Genomic DNA, 12,892 nt, shown 5'->3' with positions numbered 1-12,892 from the left:
CCGCACGTTTATTGGCTGCGGGGCTGTGGGCGGGGCTAGGGGCGGAGCCAGGGGTGGCGCAGGCACTGGGCGGCCGTGGCGCGCCGGGCCGGCTCGAAGGCCAGCATGGGCCGCAGGAAGCGGGCGAAGGCGGCGGCCGCCCCCCGGGACCACTCGTACTTCTCCTGCAGCACCGCCCGCAGCCCCCAGGGCCGCAGGTGCCGGATGTGCCGCAGCTCCCCTGGGGGGGGGGCCGGAGCGTCAGGACCTTGGCCATGGCCGTAACCCCCCCCCTGCTCCATGAGGCTGCCAAGCCCCGCCCCGTGCCCTTGGCCTCACCCCTTGTGGGTTCAGCTGCTTGCAGAGCCCTTGCAGAGTCATCCTCAAGGCCCCGCCCCAAACACGGTCCCTCCCTCTTTAGCTCCTCCCCCAGGCTTTAGCCCTGCCCCAAGCCTGTTTCTCCCTTCTTAACTCCTCCTCTCTTAGCCCCGCCCCTGGTCCCACCTCTCCCGCTTTAGCCCCGCCCCCCCCCCCGCTGGCCCCGCCCCTCACCACGCCGGTTGAAGAACTCGCGGGAGAAGCGCCCCCCCAGTGCCACGTGACGCGGGATCTCCCCCAGCAGCTCGATCACGTGGGCAATGTGGTCTGGTGGGGAGAGGGGGGGCGGAGCACGTCAGTCCCCCCCCTTGGCTCCGCCCACAACATTCAGCCACACCCCCATAGGCCCCGCCTCCTTCCCGAGGCCCCGCCTACCCTCGTCCCTGCTGTAGTCCTCCCCTGAATGGGGCTCAAACAGGTAGTCCCCTGTGGCCAGCTCGAAGGCCTGGGGGGGGCAAAGCTGGGCTGTGAGGAGCTGTGGGGCCTGCTCTGGGGCAGGCCATGGGGCAGGGCTCCTCACCATGCAGGCGGTGCTCCAGATGTCAGCGGGGGGCCCGTAGCCGGCCCCCAGCAGCACCTCCAATGCCCGGTACTGCCGTGTCTGGATGTCCTCGGTGAAGTGGCGGTGCTGGAGGGGGCCGCAGGTCACCCCTTACCCACAGGGGCACCCCCTGCCCCCCAGCTCTTCCCAAGGTGCCCCTAAACGAATGGGGGCACCCAACCCCCCCCCCCACTGCCCCCCTGTTGCCCCCTCACCACCCAGCAGCCGTTGCCCAGGTCAGCAATCTTGACACGGAGCCGGGGGGCGCAGCGGGGGTCCAGGGGGTTCTCCTGCCCCCCCAGGAGCCCCCCACCTGTGGGGTACCAGCAGAGACATCAGCAGGGGCACCCCAAGGACCCCTCGAGCCCCACTGATGCCCCCCAAGACCCCCATATTGACCCCCACCTCCCCCTTACACCCCCAATTCCACCCCCCCAATTACCCCTCAGCACTCCCAATTGCCCCCCCCATTCCCACCCCCCACCCCACTCTACTCACCAAGGGGTGCGGGGGGCCCCCCCGAGCCCCCTGAGATGAGGGAGCTGGACGTGGGGGTGAGGAGGGAGTCGGAGGCGGAGCTGGGGCTGAGGGGGCGCCGGGCCAGGAGCCCCCCCGAGGTGCAGGAGCCCCCGGAGAGGCCGTCGCTGGAGCCGCCGGCCGGGAGCGTGTGAACCCCCGAGGAGGAGGCGCCGCTGGGGGGGCTGCCCCCCCCCTCCTCGTGGTCCGGGGGTGCGGCTTCTGTGGGGGGTGGTGGGAAAGAGACCCCTGAGACCCCCTCCAGATCTAACAGGGAATGAGGGGTCCCCATGGCCCCCCCCCCATAACGGCCTCATGGAGCAGACCCCAGCCGTACCCTCAGACCCTCATGGAACGCCCCCAAACCACCCCCCAGGGACACAAAGCTCCTTCCCCAGGAGGGCCCAAACCATTCTATGGGGCTCTGCCCCCCAACACCCCCCCATGGCCCGGCCTGCACTGACCGTTGTCACCGGCGCCCCCTGGCGACGCTCCGGGCTCCCGCAGCCGCTCCAGGTCCCGCAGGCACTGGGCCAGGCGCTGGCTCTGCCGCCGCCGCTGCCGCCGGCGCCGGCGCCGCTGGGCCCGGGAGAGGCGCTCCTGGGGCGGGGATGCACGGGGCACACGTGTGTGCAAGGAGCAGCGTGAGGGGTGCACGGGGCGCACGTGTGTGCAAGGAGCAGCGTGAGGGGTGCACGGGGCGCACGCGTGTGCAAGGAGCAGCGTGAGGGGTGCACGGGGCGCACGTGTGTGCAAGGAGCAGCGTGAGGGGTGCATGGGGCACACGCGTGTGCAAGGAGCAGCGTGAGGGGTGCATGGGGCACACGCGTGTGCAAGGAGCAGCGTGAGGGGTGCATGGGGCACACGCGTGTGCAAGGAGCAGCGTGAGGGGTGCACGGGGCGCACGCGTGTGCAAGGAGCAGCGTGAGGGGTGCACGGGGCGCACGCGTGTGCAAGGAGCAGCGTGAGGGGTGCACGGGGCGCACGTGTGTGCAAGGAGCAGCGTGAGGGGTGCACGGGGCGCACGCGTGTGCAAGGAGCAGCGTGAGGGGTGCACGGGGCGCACGCGTGTGCAAGGAGCAGCGTGAGGGGTGCACGTGTGTGCAAGGAGCAGCGTGAGGGGTGCATGGGGCATACGCGTGTGCAAGGAGCAGCGTGAGGGGTGCATGGGGCACACGTGTGTGCAAGGAGCAGCGTGAGGGGTGCACGGGGCGCATGTGTGTGCAAGGAGCAGCGTGAGGGGTGCACGGGGCGCATGTATGTGACACTCACGGGTCCATCCTGTGGTGCAGAGCTCACTGCAGAGAGAACCGGGGGGGGTGTCAGTGCCAGAGGGGTCCCCCCCGGGCCATCCCATTGCACAAGAGGGGTTTTGGGGGTACCTGCGCTTTGGGGGGGCCCCTCGCCACGGGCCCATCGCGCTGCCTCGGCCGCCAGCTGCCTCACGAAGGGCTCCCCCACCCGCAGCAGCACGTTCTCGGGCTTGATGTCGGTGTGGATGATGTTGCACTTGGTGTGCAGATAGTCCAAGCCCTCCAGCACCTGCGGCCCAACACAATGGGGGTCCCCACGGGGCTCGGGGGGGGGGGGGTTGGGGTCCCCACATGGGTCTGGGGATGCGGGGGGATGTAAGGGGGATTTGGGGGGACATAGGGGGAGATATGGGGTGATGTGGGACCCCCTCACCTGCCTCACGATGCTCTTAACGCAGGGCAGCGGCAGCCCCTGGTAGTTGGATTTGATGATCCAGCGCAGGAGCTGGTGGCCCAGCACCTCCAGCACCATGCACACATCTTGGGGGGGGGGGGTCAAGGAGTGTGTGGCCACCTGACACCCCCCCCATGGGGTGAACACTGGGGGTGTCCCCCTCCTTAAGCTCCCCCCCCAGTAGGATACGGACACCGTTGACCCCTGAGATCTTGAAGTCATCGATGAGCTGCACAATGTTCTCCCGCTTTGGGTCACTGGGGTCCGAGTCACGGACCTGGGGGGGCAATGGGGGAGATGGATGGAACCGGGGGGGGCTTAGGGTCCCATTTGGGGGTCCCGGCCTCACTCACACATTTGAGCAGCTTGATCTCATCCAGCGCCGTCTCCGTGTACTGCGGCGCGCTCTTCACCACCTTCAGCGCCACGAACCGCTTGCGCCTATGGGGGGGGAACACAGAGGGATTGAGGGGACCCCCTCTCAACAACCCCCCCTTTGGGGGTCCCCCCCTTTGGGCACTCACCGGACGTCCCAGCAGAGCCACACGGTGGAGAAGTGCCCCCACCCCAACTTCCGCACCACGTGGTAGCGCCCATTGAAGAGGTCCCCGATGCGCACGGGGCAATACCCACCTATGGGGGGGCATGGGGGGGGTTTATCCCCTTGGGTGCTGCCCCCCCCCGGCACCCCCCCGTGCATGGGGCACCCCCACCTTTGCAGTAATCGCGGGGGTCCTCCTGCTCCCCTTCATCCGAGCCCAGCAGCCCCTCGGAGAGCAGGGGCAGGGGGTGGGGGGGCTCCGGGGATGTGTCCTCAGGGGGGGTCGGGGTCCTGGAGGGGGGGAAGCACAATAGGAACCCAAACTTCAGCTCCCTGTACCCCCCCCCGGGGTCCCCTCAGTGGTCTCCCCCATGCTGGAAGGGGGGGTACAGGGTGATACCACAGTGGGAATGGGGGGGAGGGCCCATGCTGCAGCCGTGGGGGGGGGGGGGAATGAGGCATTCTGGGACATCACCCCCCCAAAATAGAACTGACCTCAGGGCCCCGCGGGGTTAAAAATAGCCCCGGTGGGGGGAGGGGTGGCCCCGGAACGTGCCTCCCCCCCCCCATGGGCCTTTGGTGTGTCCCGTTTCCACCCCCCACACAATAGCCCTGAGGGTCACAGGGGGCTGTGGGGGGGTCGGGCCCCACTGTCCCCCCCCCCCCTCACCGCGGCACCGGTTTCTGCTTCTTGTCCTTTTTGCGCTTCTTTTTCCTCTTCTCTGGATCTGCGGGGGGGGTCATGGGGGGGTCACCATCAGCACCCCCCCAACAGCCCCACAATGACCCCGTGTTCCCCCCCCCGGCCCCAGGAGCCACCTTCTCCCATGAGAACCCCCGAAATGCGGCCCCCCCCGTGCCGGAACCCCCCTTCGCCCCCCCGCAATTACACCACGACCCCTATCACCCCCCCCGTTCCTCCGTTGCTCCTCATGACCCCCCCTCCCAAGTCCCAAGACTCCACTTTCCCCTCAGGACCCCCCCTCAGACCCGACACCCCCCCCAACGCCAGGACCGCCCCCAAACCCTCCCTCATGATCCCCTCAAGCGCCCCCCCCCAGGACCCCCCCTTTCCCGTTCCCCCCCCCCGGTTCCCGTTCCCGTTTCCCCCCCACCGGTCCTCGCGCCCGCCGCTGCCGCCCCCCCGCGCAGCTCCATGCCGCTCGCGCCCGCTCTGCGCGTGCACCGGCGCCCCCCACGCCCCGCGAACGATGGCCCCGCCCACTGACCAATAGAAAGCCTCACCCGGGCCCGAGGCCACGCCCCTTTCTCCGCCCACCGGTCGCCATGGAGACGGAGCCGCGCAGGACCCAGCGCCCGTACCGCGTTATTCCCAGCGCCTCCTCGCCGCTGGATCACTGGGGTTGGAAATGACTTTTAACGGCACCAAATCCAAGTGTTCCCCAGCGTTGCCAAGGCCACCACTAACCCACGGCACTCAGCGCCTCGGCTACAAGGGGTGTGAACGCTTCCAGGACCATTCCCTGGGCAGCCTGTTCCAATGGATAAATCCTTCCCCATCTCCACCTAACCCTCCCCTTCCGGTGCAGCTTGAGGCCGTTTCCTCTTGTCCCATCCCTTGGGAGCAGAGAGCAGCCCCCTCACGGCTCCATCCTCCTGTCAGAGAGCGGGAAGGCCCCTCCTGATCTTCTCTTCTCCATCTAAGCCCCAACCAGGCGCTGCACGGGCTCTATCGCCACCCTATAGCGACCCCCCGGTTCCCGTTCTCCGCCTCCCGGCCCCGTTGGCCCCGAACCGGCGGCGCTGAGCGCGGGCCGGGCGCTTACAGGAGCCTCAGCAGGGCCTGACCTCCCGCCGCCGTCGCGCTCCGGAAGTGACGCTTCTGCCTTCTCTCCCCCCTCCAGGCCCCGATTGGCTCCCGCGGCGGGCACATAATCAGTGCGCGACGCGTAACCATGGCAACGGCGAGGTAAACACCCAATGGGGGGACAGCCCCAGGCCCGGCCCAAGGCAAAAGAAGAGGGGGGCACCCCAAAACACCCCCGGGGGGTAAAGGGCATCACCCCCTACGGAAGGACCCCCCCTCATAGGGGCTGGAAGGAGCCAGCACCGACCCCCCCCAAGCACCTGGGCCCCCCCCCCCCCCGCTGGGGAAGAGGCAGAGACAGGGCCGGGGGGGCTGCTGGGCATCAGTTTAATAACAGGGCGCAATGGGGGAGGAGAGGGCAGCACCCCTATCCCCACAGCCTCCCCCCCCCGGGGGCTGGGGGGGAGCACGGGATGCTCTGGGAGGAGGTGGGGGGGGGGGCAGAGATGGGGACCCCCCCCAACAGCAAAACCCCATTGGGAAACAAAGGGGAGACCCTAAACCAATAGGACTCCCCCCACCCCATTTCACCCCCCCCCTTCCTTCCAGCTGTAATATGGGGGGGGACGGCTTCTGTCCCCCCCACTCCAGCAGAGCCAAGGCTCATCCCGCGGCGTCCAGCGCTGTGTCCCCCTCCCTGGTGGAAAGGGGGGGGGGGGAGGTTGTTGTCTGCGTGACCCCCCCCCCATAGTAAAATGCCTCCCCCCCACCTAGAGGTCCCTTGGGGGGGGGCCGGGGGGGGTTGGGGGTGCAGTCCGGGGGTTCAATATCAACTCTTGTCGGTGGGGGGGTCTCTGTGGCGGGAGGTCTTCATGGTCTCCAGGTACTCCTGCTGCGAGACGGCCAGCACCGACGCCAGGATCTCGTCGTCCTCCCAGTCGTTGAGGCCTGGGGGGGGTTATATAGGTTACTATAGGTTACTATGGGGGACACACACACAACATGACCCCCCCCCCGCTGGGCATCGTACCCAAAGTGCTAATGTGGGGGGTGTGGGGGGGGTGGGGGGCAGAGCTTGGTACCCCCAAAGTGAAAAATGAGGCTCTGGGGCATCTTCTCTCTCTGCAGAGTGCAGCAAATGGGGATAAATCCCCCCTAAAAAGAGCTTCTTCGCCCCCCCCCGAAATCCACAGTTGAACCCCCAAAACCACACCTTGACCACCCCCAAACCATACCCTCCCCAGAGATGTACCCCAACAAAGACATCTCTACACCCCCTAAGTCTAAAGCATCTCTCAGTAAGAACCTGTACAGCCCTATAACCGCAACTCCCCCCCCCCCCCCCCCCCCAGTTTGGGTGCCCCCAACTCACCGAAGGCAGTGGGGGACATCTGCTGCATGATGGCGCGGCATTCCAGCGCGGGATACAGGGACACCAGCGGGGGGGTGGCCCGGCCCCCCCCTGCCCCCAGCTGGCTGCTGGTCCCTGGAGCGGGGCGGGAAAGGGTCAGACACCAGCCCCAGGACCCCACAGAGCCCCAGCACCCCAGGTTAGGGTCCCAGCTTGTGACTCCCAACACCCAGTTTAGGCTGCCCAGCACACCTTAGCACCAAATTTGGGTCCCCCAACACATTCTAGCACCCAGTTTAAGTCCAACAGCACCCCACAGTACCCAGCCCGGGCTCCCTAGCATCTCTCAGCACCCAGTTTGTGGTCGCCAGAACCCCACAGCACCCAGTTTGGGTCCATACAACCCAATTGCAGTTCCCCAGGACCCCACAGCACCCAGATGAAGCCTCACAGCACCCTATAGCGCTCACTTTGAGACCCACCTGGGGCACAGGGCGATGGGGGTTTGCCAGCGGGGGGTGCTCCGGGTGAGGGGGGCTTGGGGCCGGGCGCCTCGGGGTGCAGACCGGGGTGCTCAGGCGATGGGGCCGCGCTGCGTGGCCGAGGCGAGCGCCCGCTCCACTCCTCCAGGCCGCTGGCGGCCGCTGCCGTGGCTGAGCTGCACGTGGCACTGGCCTTGCGGGGCTGCGGGGACACGGGGACCCATGAAACCCCCCATGCAGTGATGGGGACACATGGGGGGCTGGAGGGACACCCACCTGCCGCGCCTGCTTCTCCTGGTCGCGCAGCCACTGCAGGTAAGACTCGCGGGCCACTTGCTCCTCGATGGCCTCGTTGGTGGCCTCCCAGTCCGTCGCCCGCTTCTTGTCCTCCAGCATCTGCTGCTCGATCCACGACTCCTCCGAGGTCTTGATGGCGCTCTTCATCAGCGACTGCTCTGCCAGCTGGGGGCGGGGCCACGATGGGACACGCCCCCCCGCCGGAGGCCACGCCTCCCGCTCCACCCCATGCTCACACACTACAGCCTTAAACCACGCCCCCTGCCACGCACCAACCTCTCAGCGCAGGTGTGGTCATGCTAAGCCACACCCCCGTGTGTGGGGGCGGAGCCTCTCAGACACGCCCACATCAGGCCACCCCCTCCATGCAGGTGCAGGGAGTGGGGCCCTGCTTGGCCACGCCCCCAGTTTAGACCACGCCCATTGTCCCCCCAGCCAAATAAGGGGGTTCCACGTGGCCACGCCGCCTCCCTGGCCCCACCCACATAGGGAGGGAGGGCCGCAGGACCCTGCCCCACGGCAATGGGGGGCCTGGGTGACCCCTGGCTTGAAGGAGTAGAGCCCCCCCCATGGCACTGGGGTCCCAGTCCCCCCCGGCCCCACTGACCCCCGGTTTGAAGGAGGGCAGCCCCAGCCCCACGCCGATGGTGGCCTTGTTGGGGTTGACGACGGAGTTGTAGTGGATGTTGCGGTGGTAACTGACCCGGATGGGCTCGTCCTCGTTGTGCTGAATCCCGTGGAAGGTGTTGATGGGCTCTGTGGGGCACCCCATCAGCACGCTGACACCCCAACCGCACAGGGGGACCCCCACAACAGCACCCTTGGGGACCCCTTGGCCTGTGGGACTCACTCCCTAGCAGCAGGGACCCATAGCGCCATCCCCAACCACCTGAGGCCCCCCTAGCAGCACCCTGGGGACCCCACATAAGCCCCATTGGGGCTCCACAGGAACACCTCATCTCCCTATGACCCCAAAAGCTCCCCCCACTGCACCTGGAGAACCACAGAGACACCCCAGGAAGCCCCTCAGCCCCCCAATCCTCACTTTGGGGGCACCCCATCTATTCCTAAAGCACCTTGGGATCCCCAGGACACCACAAAGCCACCCTGGAGAAGCACAGGAGCACCCTCCCAGCTCCTCACAGACCCCGGTGCCCGCTGTCCCCAGGGCCCCGTGGGGCAGACGCACCAGTGCCGTACTGATAGACCTCAACGGGGCGGTTGTACATCTCGGCCATGGCCTGCATCTCGATGTGGTTCCCATGGCACGTGCTCTTGCGCTTGCGATTGATGTAGGTGGTGAAATCCTCTGTCACGTAGTTGGAGAAGTAGTCGGCGTTCTTCATCTACCCAAAAGGGGGGACACGGGGGGGGGGTCAGGGAACAGCAAGGGACATGTGGGGCAGCCCCATGGTGGCAAAGGGACACTGGGAGGGGGTGGTGTGGAGCACGAGGTTACCCTGGGGACAGCGGGGGAGCCCTGGGGCCATCAGGGACACTGGGAAGCACTAAGGAGGAAGGGTGCAGAGCAGCCCGACTGCCTCCCAGTGCTCCCTGCACCGTCCCAGTGCCTCCCAGTACTCCTCAATCCTTTCCCGTTGCCCCCCAGTGTATCCTTACACACCCAAGAGCCCCCCGGCCCCTCACCAGATAGTCCATGCAGTGCTTGCGCACCACCTCGTGCATGTCCTGGTCTCCGTAGACCTGGTCGGCTGACGGGGGCACAAAGGGGGCGGCATCAGCTGGTGCCCACAACAGTGGGGTGCAATAGGAGAAGAGGGAAAGGATGGGGACGGGGGGCACGGGGCTCACCCACGGCCCGGAACAAGCAGGCTCCATCCTCCTTCATGCGCTTGATGATGAAGCCCTTCTTCTCCCGCAGTGCCTTCTCGAACCGGTGCTCCTGCTGGAGACACAGCCGGGCTCGGTGCCGGAGGGCCACGGACCCCCCCGGCGGCACGGGGGGGCCCTTCAGTGCATGGCAAAGGGGGGGATCCACGGGTGATGCAGGCACAGAGGGAGGAGGGAGGCAGGCACATGGACCCTGCGGAGCCCCAATCATCCCCCGGTGTCCCCGACCCGTTCAGCCCCCCCGGGGTGCCCCCCGCACCTGCTCGGCCGTGGCCGGGTCCAGCTCCACCCTCCCGGCCTCGTACTCGTCCTCGCTGTTGTAGCCACCTCCCGCCTCGTCGGGGCCGGGGCTGCCACCGGGGCCCAACCCCAGCGCCAGCCCCACGGCGCCACCGCAGCCAGGGCCTCCTCCGCCGGGCCCCGCGCTGGGGCCGGCTCCTCCTCGCCGCCGCCTCTTACTGTGCCCGGGGCCGCCTCCTCCTCCACCGCCGCCGGGCCCGCGGGGCTCGGGCAGCCCCAGAGCGGCCGCGTCCAACCCGAGCAGCGCCGCGGGGCCATCCCCAGCGCCGGGGCCGCCTCCAACGGGGCCTCCGGGGCCAGCAGGAGGGGGGGATCCGGCGGCGGGAAGCCCGGGCCAGCCCCGCAGCGGCGGCGGCGGCGAGGCCCGGGGCCGCGGCCCCCCCACGCCGCCAGGGCCTCCGGGCTCGCCAACGCCGCCGGGGCCGCGCTCGGGGCCGCCGTCCGCACCGCGCTCGGGGCCGGCGTCCGGGCCCGAATCAGCGTCTCCATCGGGCGCCGGAACCGGCTTCTTCTTCGGGAGGATCGTCATGGCCGGGCGCGCATGGGGGGGGCGGCGGGACCGGACCGGGGGAGGGGGCCCGGACCCCCCCGGGGCGGCGGCGCGCGCGGAGCTGTCGGGGCGCGGGGCGCTGCCGCCGCCGGGCCCGTGTCAACATCAACAGCGGCGCCCTCTGACCCCGCGCCGCGCTTCCGCCTCGCCCGCCGTCCGCGCTCCCATTGGCTGGAGCCGCCGCCACCACGTTCTCATTGGTTGGAAGCCGGAGAGGAAGTCCCGCCCGAGTGGAGAATGGAGAGGAGAGTGGAGGGGGAACGGGGCGGGACAGGCGTTGCCCTGGAGACGGCGCGGCTGCTCGCGGATTGGGTGGGGGGAGCGGAGGGGGCGGGTCGAAGAAGGGAGGGAGTACGCGCTGATTGGGTGGAGCGCGGGGAGGTGGAGGGGGTCAACGAGAACGGGCTCTGATTGGGCGGCGGAATAAGAGGAGAGGCCCAAGGGAAAGCACGGGCTGCGGTTGGCTCGCTGCGGAGGCGGGAGTTAGTGAAGGACAGGGCGCTGATTGGGCGGTGCTGCCAGTGGAGCTGACGCTGATTGGGCAGCGCGGGGAAGGCGGGACTCGAGGGCAGAGCAGGCTCTCATTGGCTGCAGCGCCACCAGCTTCAACACACTGGTGATGGGCGGGATTACTGTGAAGTCCCAACGCCGATTGGTCTGAGGGAGGTTTAACCCTCCCATTGGCTACATCAGGCGACCTAATTTCCCATTGGCTGAGGAGCGCCAGAGCCGACGTGTTGGCCACGCCCTCTCCATTGGCTCCGCCCAATCAGCTGTCAGTCTCCATCAGGCCACAACCCCGGTGCCACCACCCCTCCCCAGCACAGACCCAGAGCTCCAATCTCAGCTCCTTTATTAACACCCATCGCACAGCCGCAGTTATGGGGTGACCCCCCCGGGGGACCCAGGGTTCTGGCCCCACATCCCTGAGCTCATGGGGGGCCCAACACAAGCCCCAGCACACCCCTGAAATCCTTGGAGGATGCCAAGACCCCCTTCCCCAGCGCTGCCCCATGGGGGGGGATTTGGCACCCAGCTGTTGCAGAGGAGACCCTTTGGCACCCGTGGTCAGTGGCTCTTCTGGCGGGGCCGGTCGAGGGCTCGCTGGGCAGCAGCAAGGTGGCGGCAGGAGTCGACCAGGAGGGCACAGGGCACCAGCACCCACACCCCGTTCAGTCCCACGAAGTAGCCCCAGAAGTAGAGGGGCCGGGGATCGCTGTGGCTCCAGCCTGCCAGCGCCTCCGTGGCAAAGTACAGCACATCCCCATAGAGCTGCCCTGTGTGTGGGAGGGAGACGCAGTTGGGGACAGGAGGGTGGCTCTGGGGACATGGGGAGGGGTGGCCCTGGGCGTACCCAGGGAGACAAGGAGCTGCAGGATGTAGCGGGCTGGGTGGCCGCGCAGGAGGGCGAGGAAGGTCAGGAAGCTGAGGGGTCCCCAGGCCCAGGCTGTCACCGTCTCCATGGCAACCGTGAAGTCATCGCTCCTGGAAGGAGGGAACAGACAGAGCAGGATGAGCCGGTACCCACGGACACCCCCTCCTCACCCAGCCCCTGCCCCTACTCACGTCATGTACCGGCTGTCGGCTTTGGCGTACTCCTTCCCTGCGGGCAGGGTGGGGTTAGTGGGTCCCACTCCCCTCCAGGACCCCCAACCCCACCCCATGGCCAGGGAACCCCATCCCCATGCATTGACCCCCCCCAAAAGGGCACCCAGCCCCGGGTCCCCGCCCGTTGCCGTGCCCTGTCCCGGTGCTCACAGACATCGGCCAGCAGCCCGGTGGTGCGGGGCAGGTCCCGGTGCCGGAGGCTGAAGAACCCCTCGAGTACCCCATGGATCCCGGTGCACATCAGGAACCAGCCCAGCGCCAGGCGGTGGGCGTGGCTCCGAGAAGCCCCGCCCCTCGCCCCGCCCATCACCCAACCAAGCGCCAGCAGCCCCGCCGCGGCCACGCCCACCAAGCCCGCGCACTGCCAGCCGGGGAACGCGGCGGCGACGTAGCCCGGCAACGGCAGCGAGCGTGGCCAATAGGGGTGCGCCGTCGTTGTCGTCATGGCAGCGCCGCGCCGGTCACCGCTGCGCTGGGAGAGGAAGGCGGAAGTAGGGTGAGGGAGCGGGAACCGGGACTCCACCGCCCAGCACCTGCCCGGTCTTCCCCCCGCACGCCCCCATTGGCCCCAGCACCGGCCCGGTTCCTCCGGCGCCGCTCCGGTCCCGTCCCCGCGGTCCCCCCTCACGCGTGCTCCCGCCCTCACCTCAGCCGCTCAGCGCCGCTCTCCCGTGCTCCGCCAGCCCCGCTCCTCTCCCTCCGCCGCGCCCGCGCCGCCCGCAGCCAATGGCAGCGCGCTGCCGCCGGCCTGGCCAATAGCGGCGCGCACCGCCCTCGACTTCTGCCCGCTGATTGGCTGCCCCCGCTTCTGGGGAGATGTGGGGCCAGGGGGAGGAGTGGGATTGGTGATGGGGCGGGGCTTAGCGGGGGGGCGTGGCTTCACCCCGGGGTCAGGGCTTAAGTCCATTGCGGCGCTCCTCATGCTCTATAGGACCCACGGGCACCGCCCGCTCTATAGGGCCCTGCGGCCCCCCCCTTTGGAGTCTATAGGCTCCCTCCCATGGGCCCTATAGACCTCCCCCT

The 12,892-nt window shown here is 68.5% G+C and overlaps 3 protein-coding genes across 5 annotated transcripts; all 3 read right to left on the bottom strand.

Moving 5' to 3' along the window:
• Positions 1–35: 35 nt before the first annotated feature.
• On the bottom strand, positions 36–4,820 carry SRPK3 (SRSF protein kinase 3; the record flags this gene model as incomplete). The annotated part of the gene is made up of 16 exons (XM_080635784.1): positions 36–220; positions 532–624; positions 733–802; positions 878–985; positions 1,114–1,211; positions 1,397–1,636; positions 1,879–2,014; positions 2,687–2,712; positions 2,797–2,956; positions 3,101–3,207; positions 3,311–3,398; positions 3,475–3,562; positions 3,646–3,754; positions 3,835–3,995; positions 4,333–4,390; positions 4,778–4,820. 16 exons carry the CDS (start codon positions 4,818–4,820, stop codon positions 36–38), a joined length of 1,770 nt encoding a protein of 589 aa, XP_080491910.1.
• Positions 4,821–5,794: 974 nt separating this feature from the next.
• On the bottom strand, positions 5,795–10,406 carry OTUD5 (OTU deubiquitinase 5). 2 transcript variants are annotated; one of them, XM_080635907.1, is made up of 9 exons: positions 9,671–10,406; positions 9,373–9,466; positions 9,208–9,272; positions 8,750–8,906; positions 8,168–8,316; positions 7,540–7,725; positions 7,264–7,465; positions 6,803–6,916; positions 5,795–6,378 (listed from the first exon to the last, which is right to left on the bottom strand). In XM_080635907.1, the coding sequence occupies exons 1-9, from the start codon at positions 10,238–10,240 to the stop codon at positions 6,260–6,262; spliced, it is 1,656 nt and encodes a 551-aa protein (XP_080492033.1). In that variant the 5' UTR covers positions 10,241–10,406; the 3' UTR covers positions 5,795–6,259. The 2 variants fall into 2 exon arrangements, with proteins under 2 accessions (XP_080492033.1, XP_080492034.1); XM_080635908.1 differs by having other exon boundaries at positions 9,373–9,463.
• Positions 10,407–11,220: 814 nt separating this feature from the next.
• Positions 11,221–12,641, bottom strand: EBP (EBP cholestenol delta-isomerase). Of its 2 annotated transcripts, none has more exons than XM_080635955.1 (5): positions 12,516–12,641; positions 12,020–12,336; positions 11,828–11,864; positions 11,616–11,746; positions 11,221–11,538 (listed from the first exon to the last, which is right to left on the bottom strand). In XM_080635955.1, exons 2-5 carry the CDS (start codon positions 12,312–12,314, stop codon positions 11,330–11,332), a joined length of 672 nt encoding a protein of 223 aa, XP_080492081.1. In that variant the 5' UTR covers positions 12,315–12,336; positions 12,516–12,641; the 3' UTR covers positions 11,221–11,329. The 2 variants fall into 2 exon arrangements, with proteins under 2 accessions (XP_080492081.1, XP_080492080.1); XM_080635954.1 differs by having other exon boundaries at positions 12,020–12,341; positions 12,516–12,594.
• Positions 12,642–12,892: the final 251 nt, after the last annotated feature.

Source organism: Psittacula echo (genome assembly GCF_963264785.1).
Source record: "Psittacula echo genome assembly, chromosome: 28".
Lineage (NCBI taxonomy): Eukaryota > Metazoa > Chordata > Aves > Psittaciformes > Psittacidae > Psittacula > Psittacula echo.
Note: the sequence above shows the minus strand (reverse complement) of the source record. Positions and strands in the feature narration are given on the sequence as shown.

Bases quoted from the DNA above. Each gene is read 5' to 3' on its own strand.
- OTUD5 (XM_080635907.1), bottom strand. From the start codon at position 10,240: ATGACGATCCTCCCGAAGAAGAAGCCGGTTCCGGCGCCCGATGGAGAC. The intron at 7,726-8,167 runs GTCAGTGGGGCC...CCCCGCCCCCAG, and splicing joins TGCCCTCCTTCAAACCGGGG to CTGGCAGAGCAGTCGCTGAT. The intron at 6,917-7,263 runs GTGGGTCTCAAA...GCCCCGCTCCAG, and splicing joins CCCATCGCCCTGTGCCCCAG to GGACCAGCAGCCAGCTGGGG.
- EBP (XM_080635955.1), bottom strand. From the start codon at position 12,314: ATGACGACAACGACGGCGCACCCCTATTGGCCACGCTCGCTGCCGTTG. The intron at 11,865-12,019 runs GTGAGCACCGGG...CCCTGCCCGCAG, and splicing joins CGGGCTGCTGGCCGATGTCT to GGAAGGAGTACGCCAAAGCC. The intron at 11,539-11,615 runs GTACGCCCAGGG...TCCCACACACAG, and splicing joins GCAGCTCCTTGTCTCCCTGG to GGCAGCTCTATGGGGATGTG.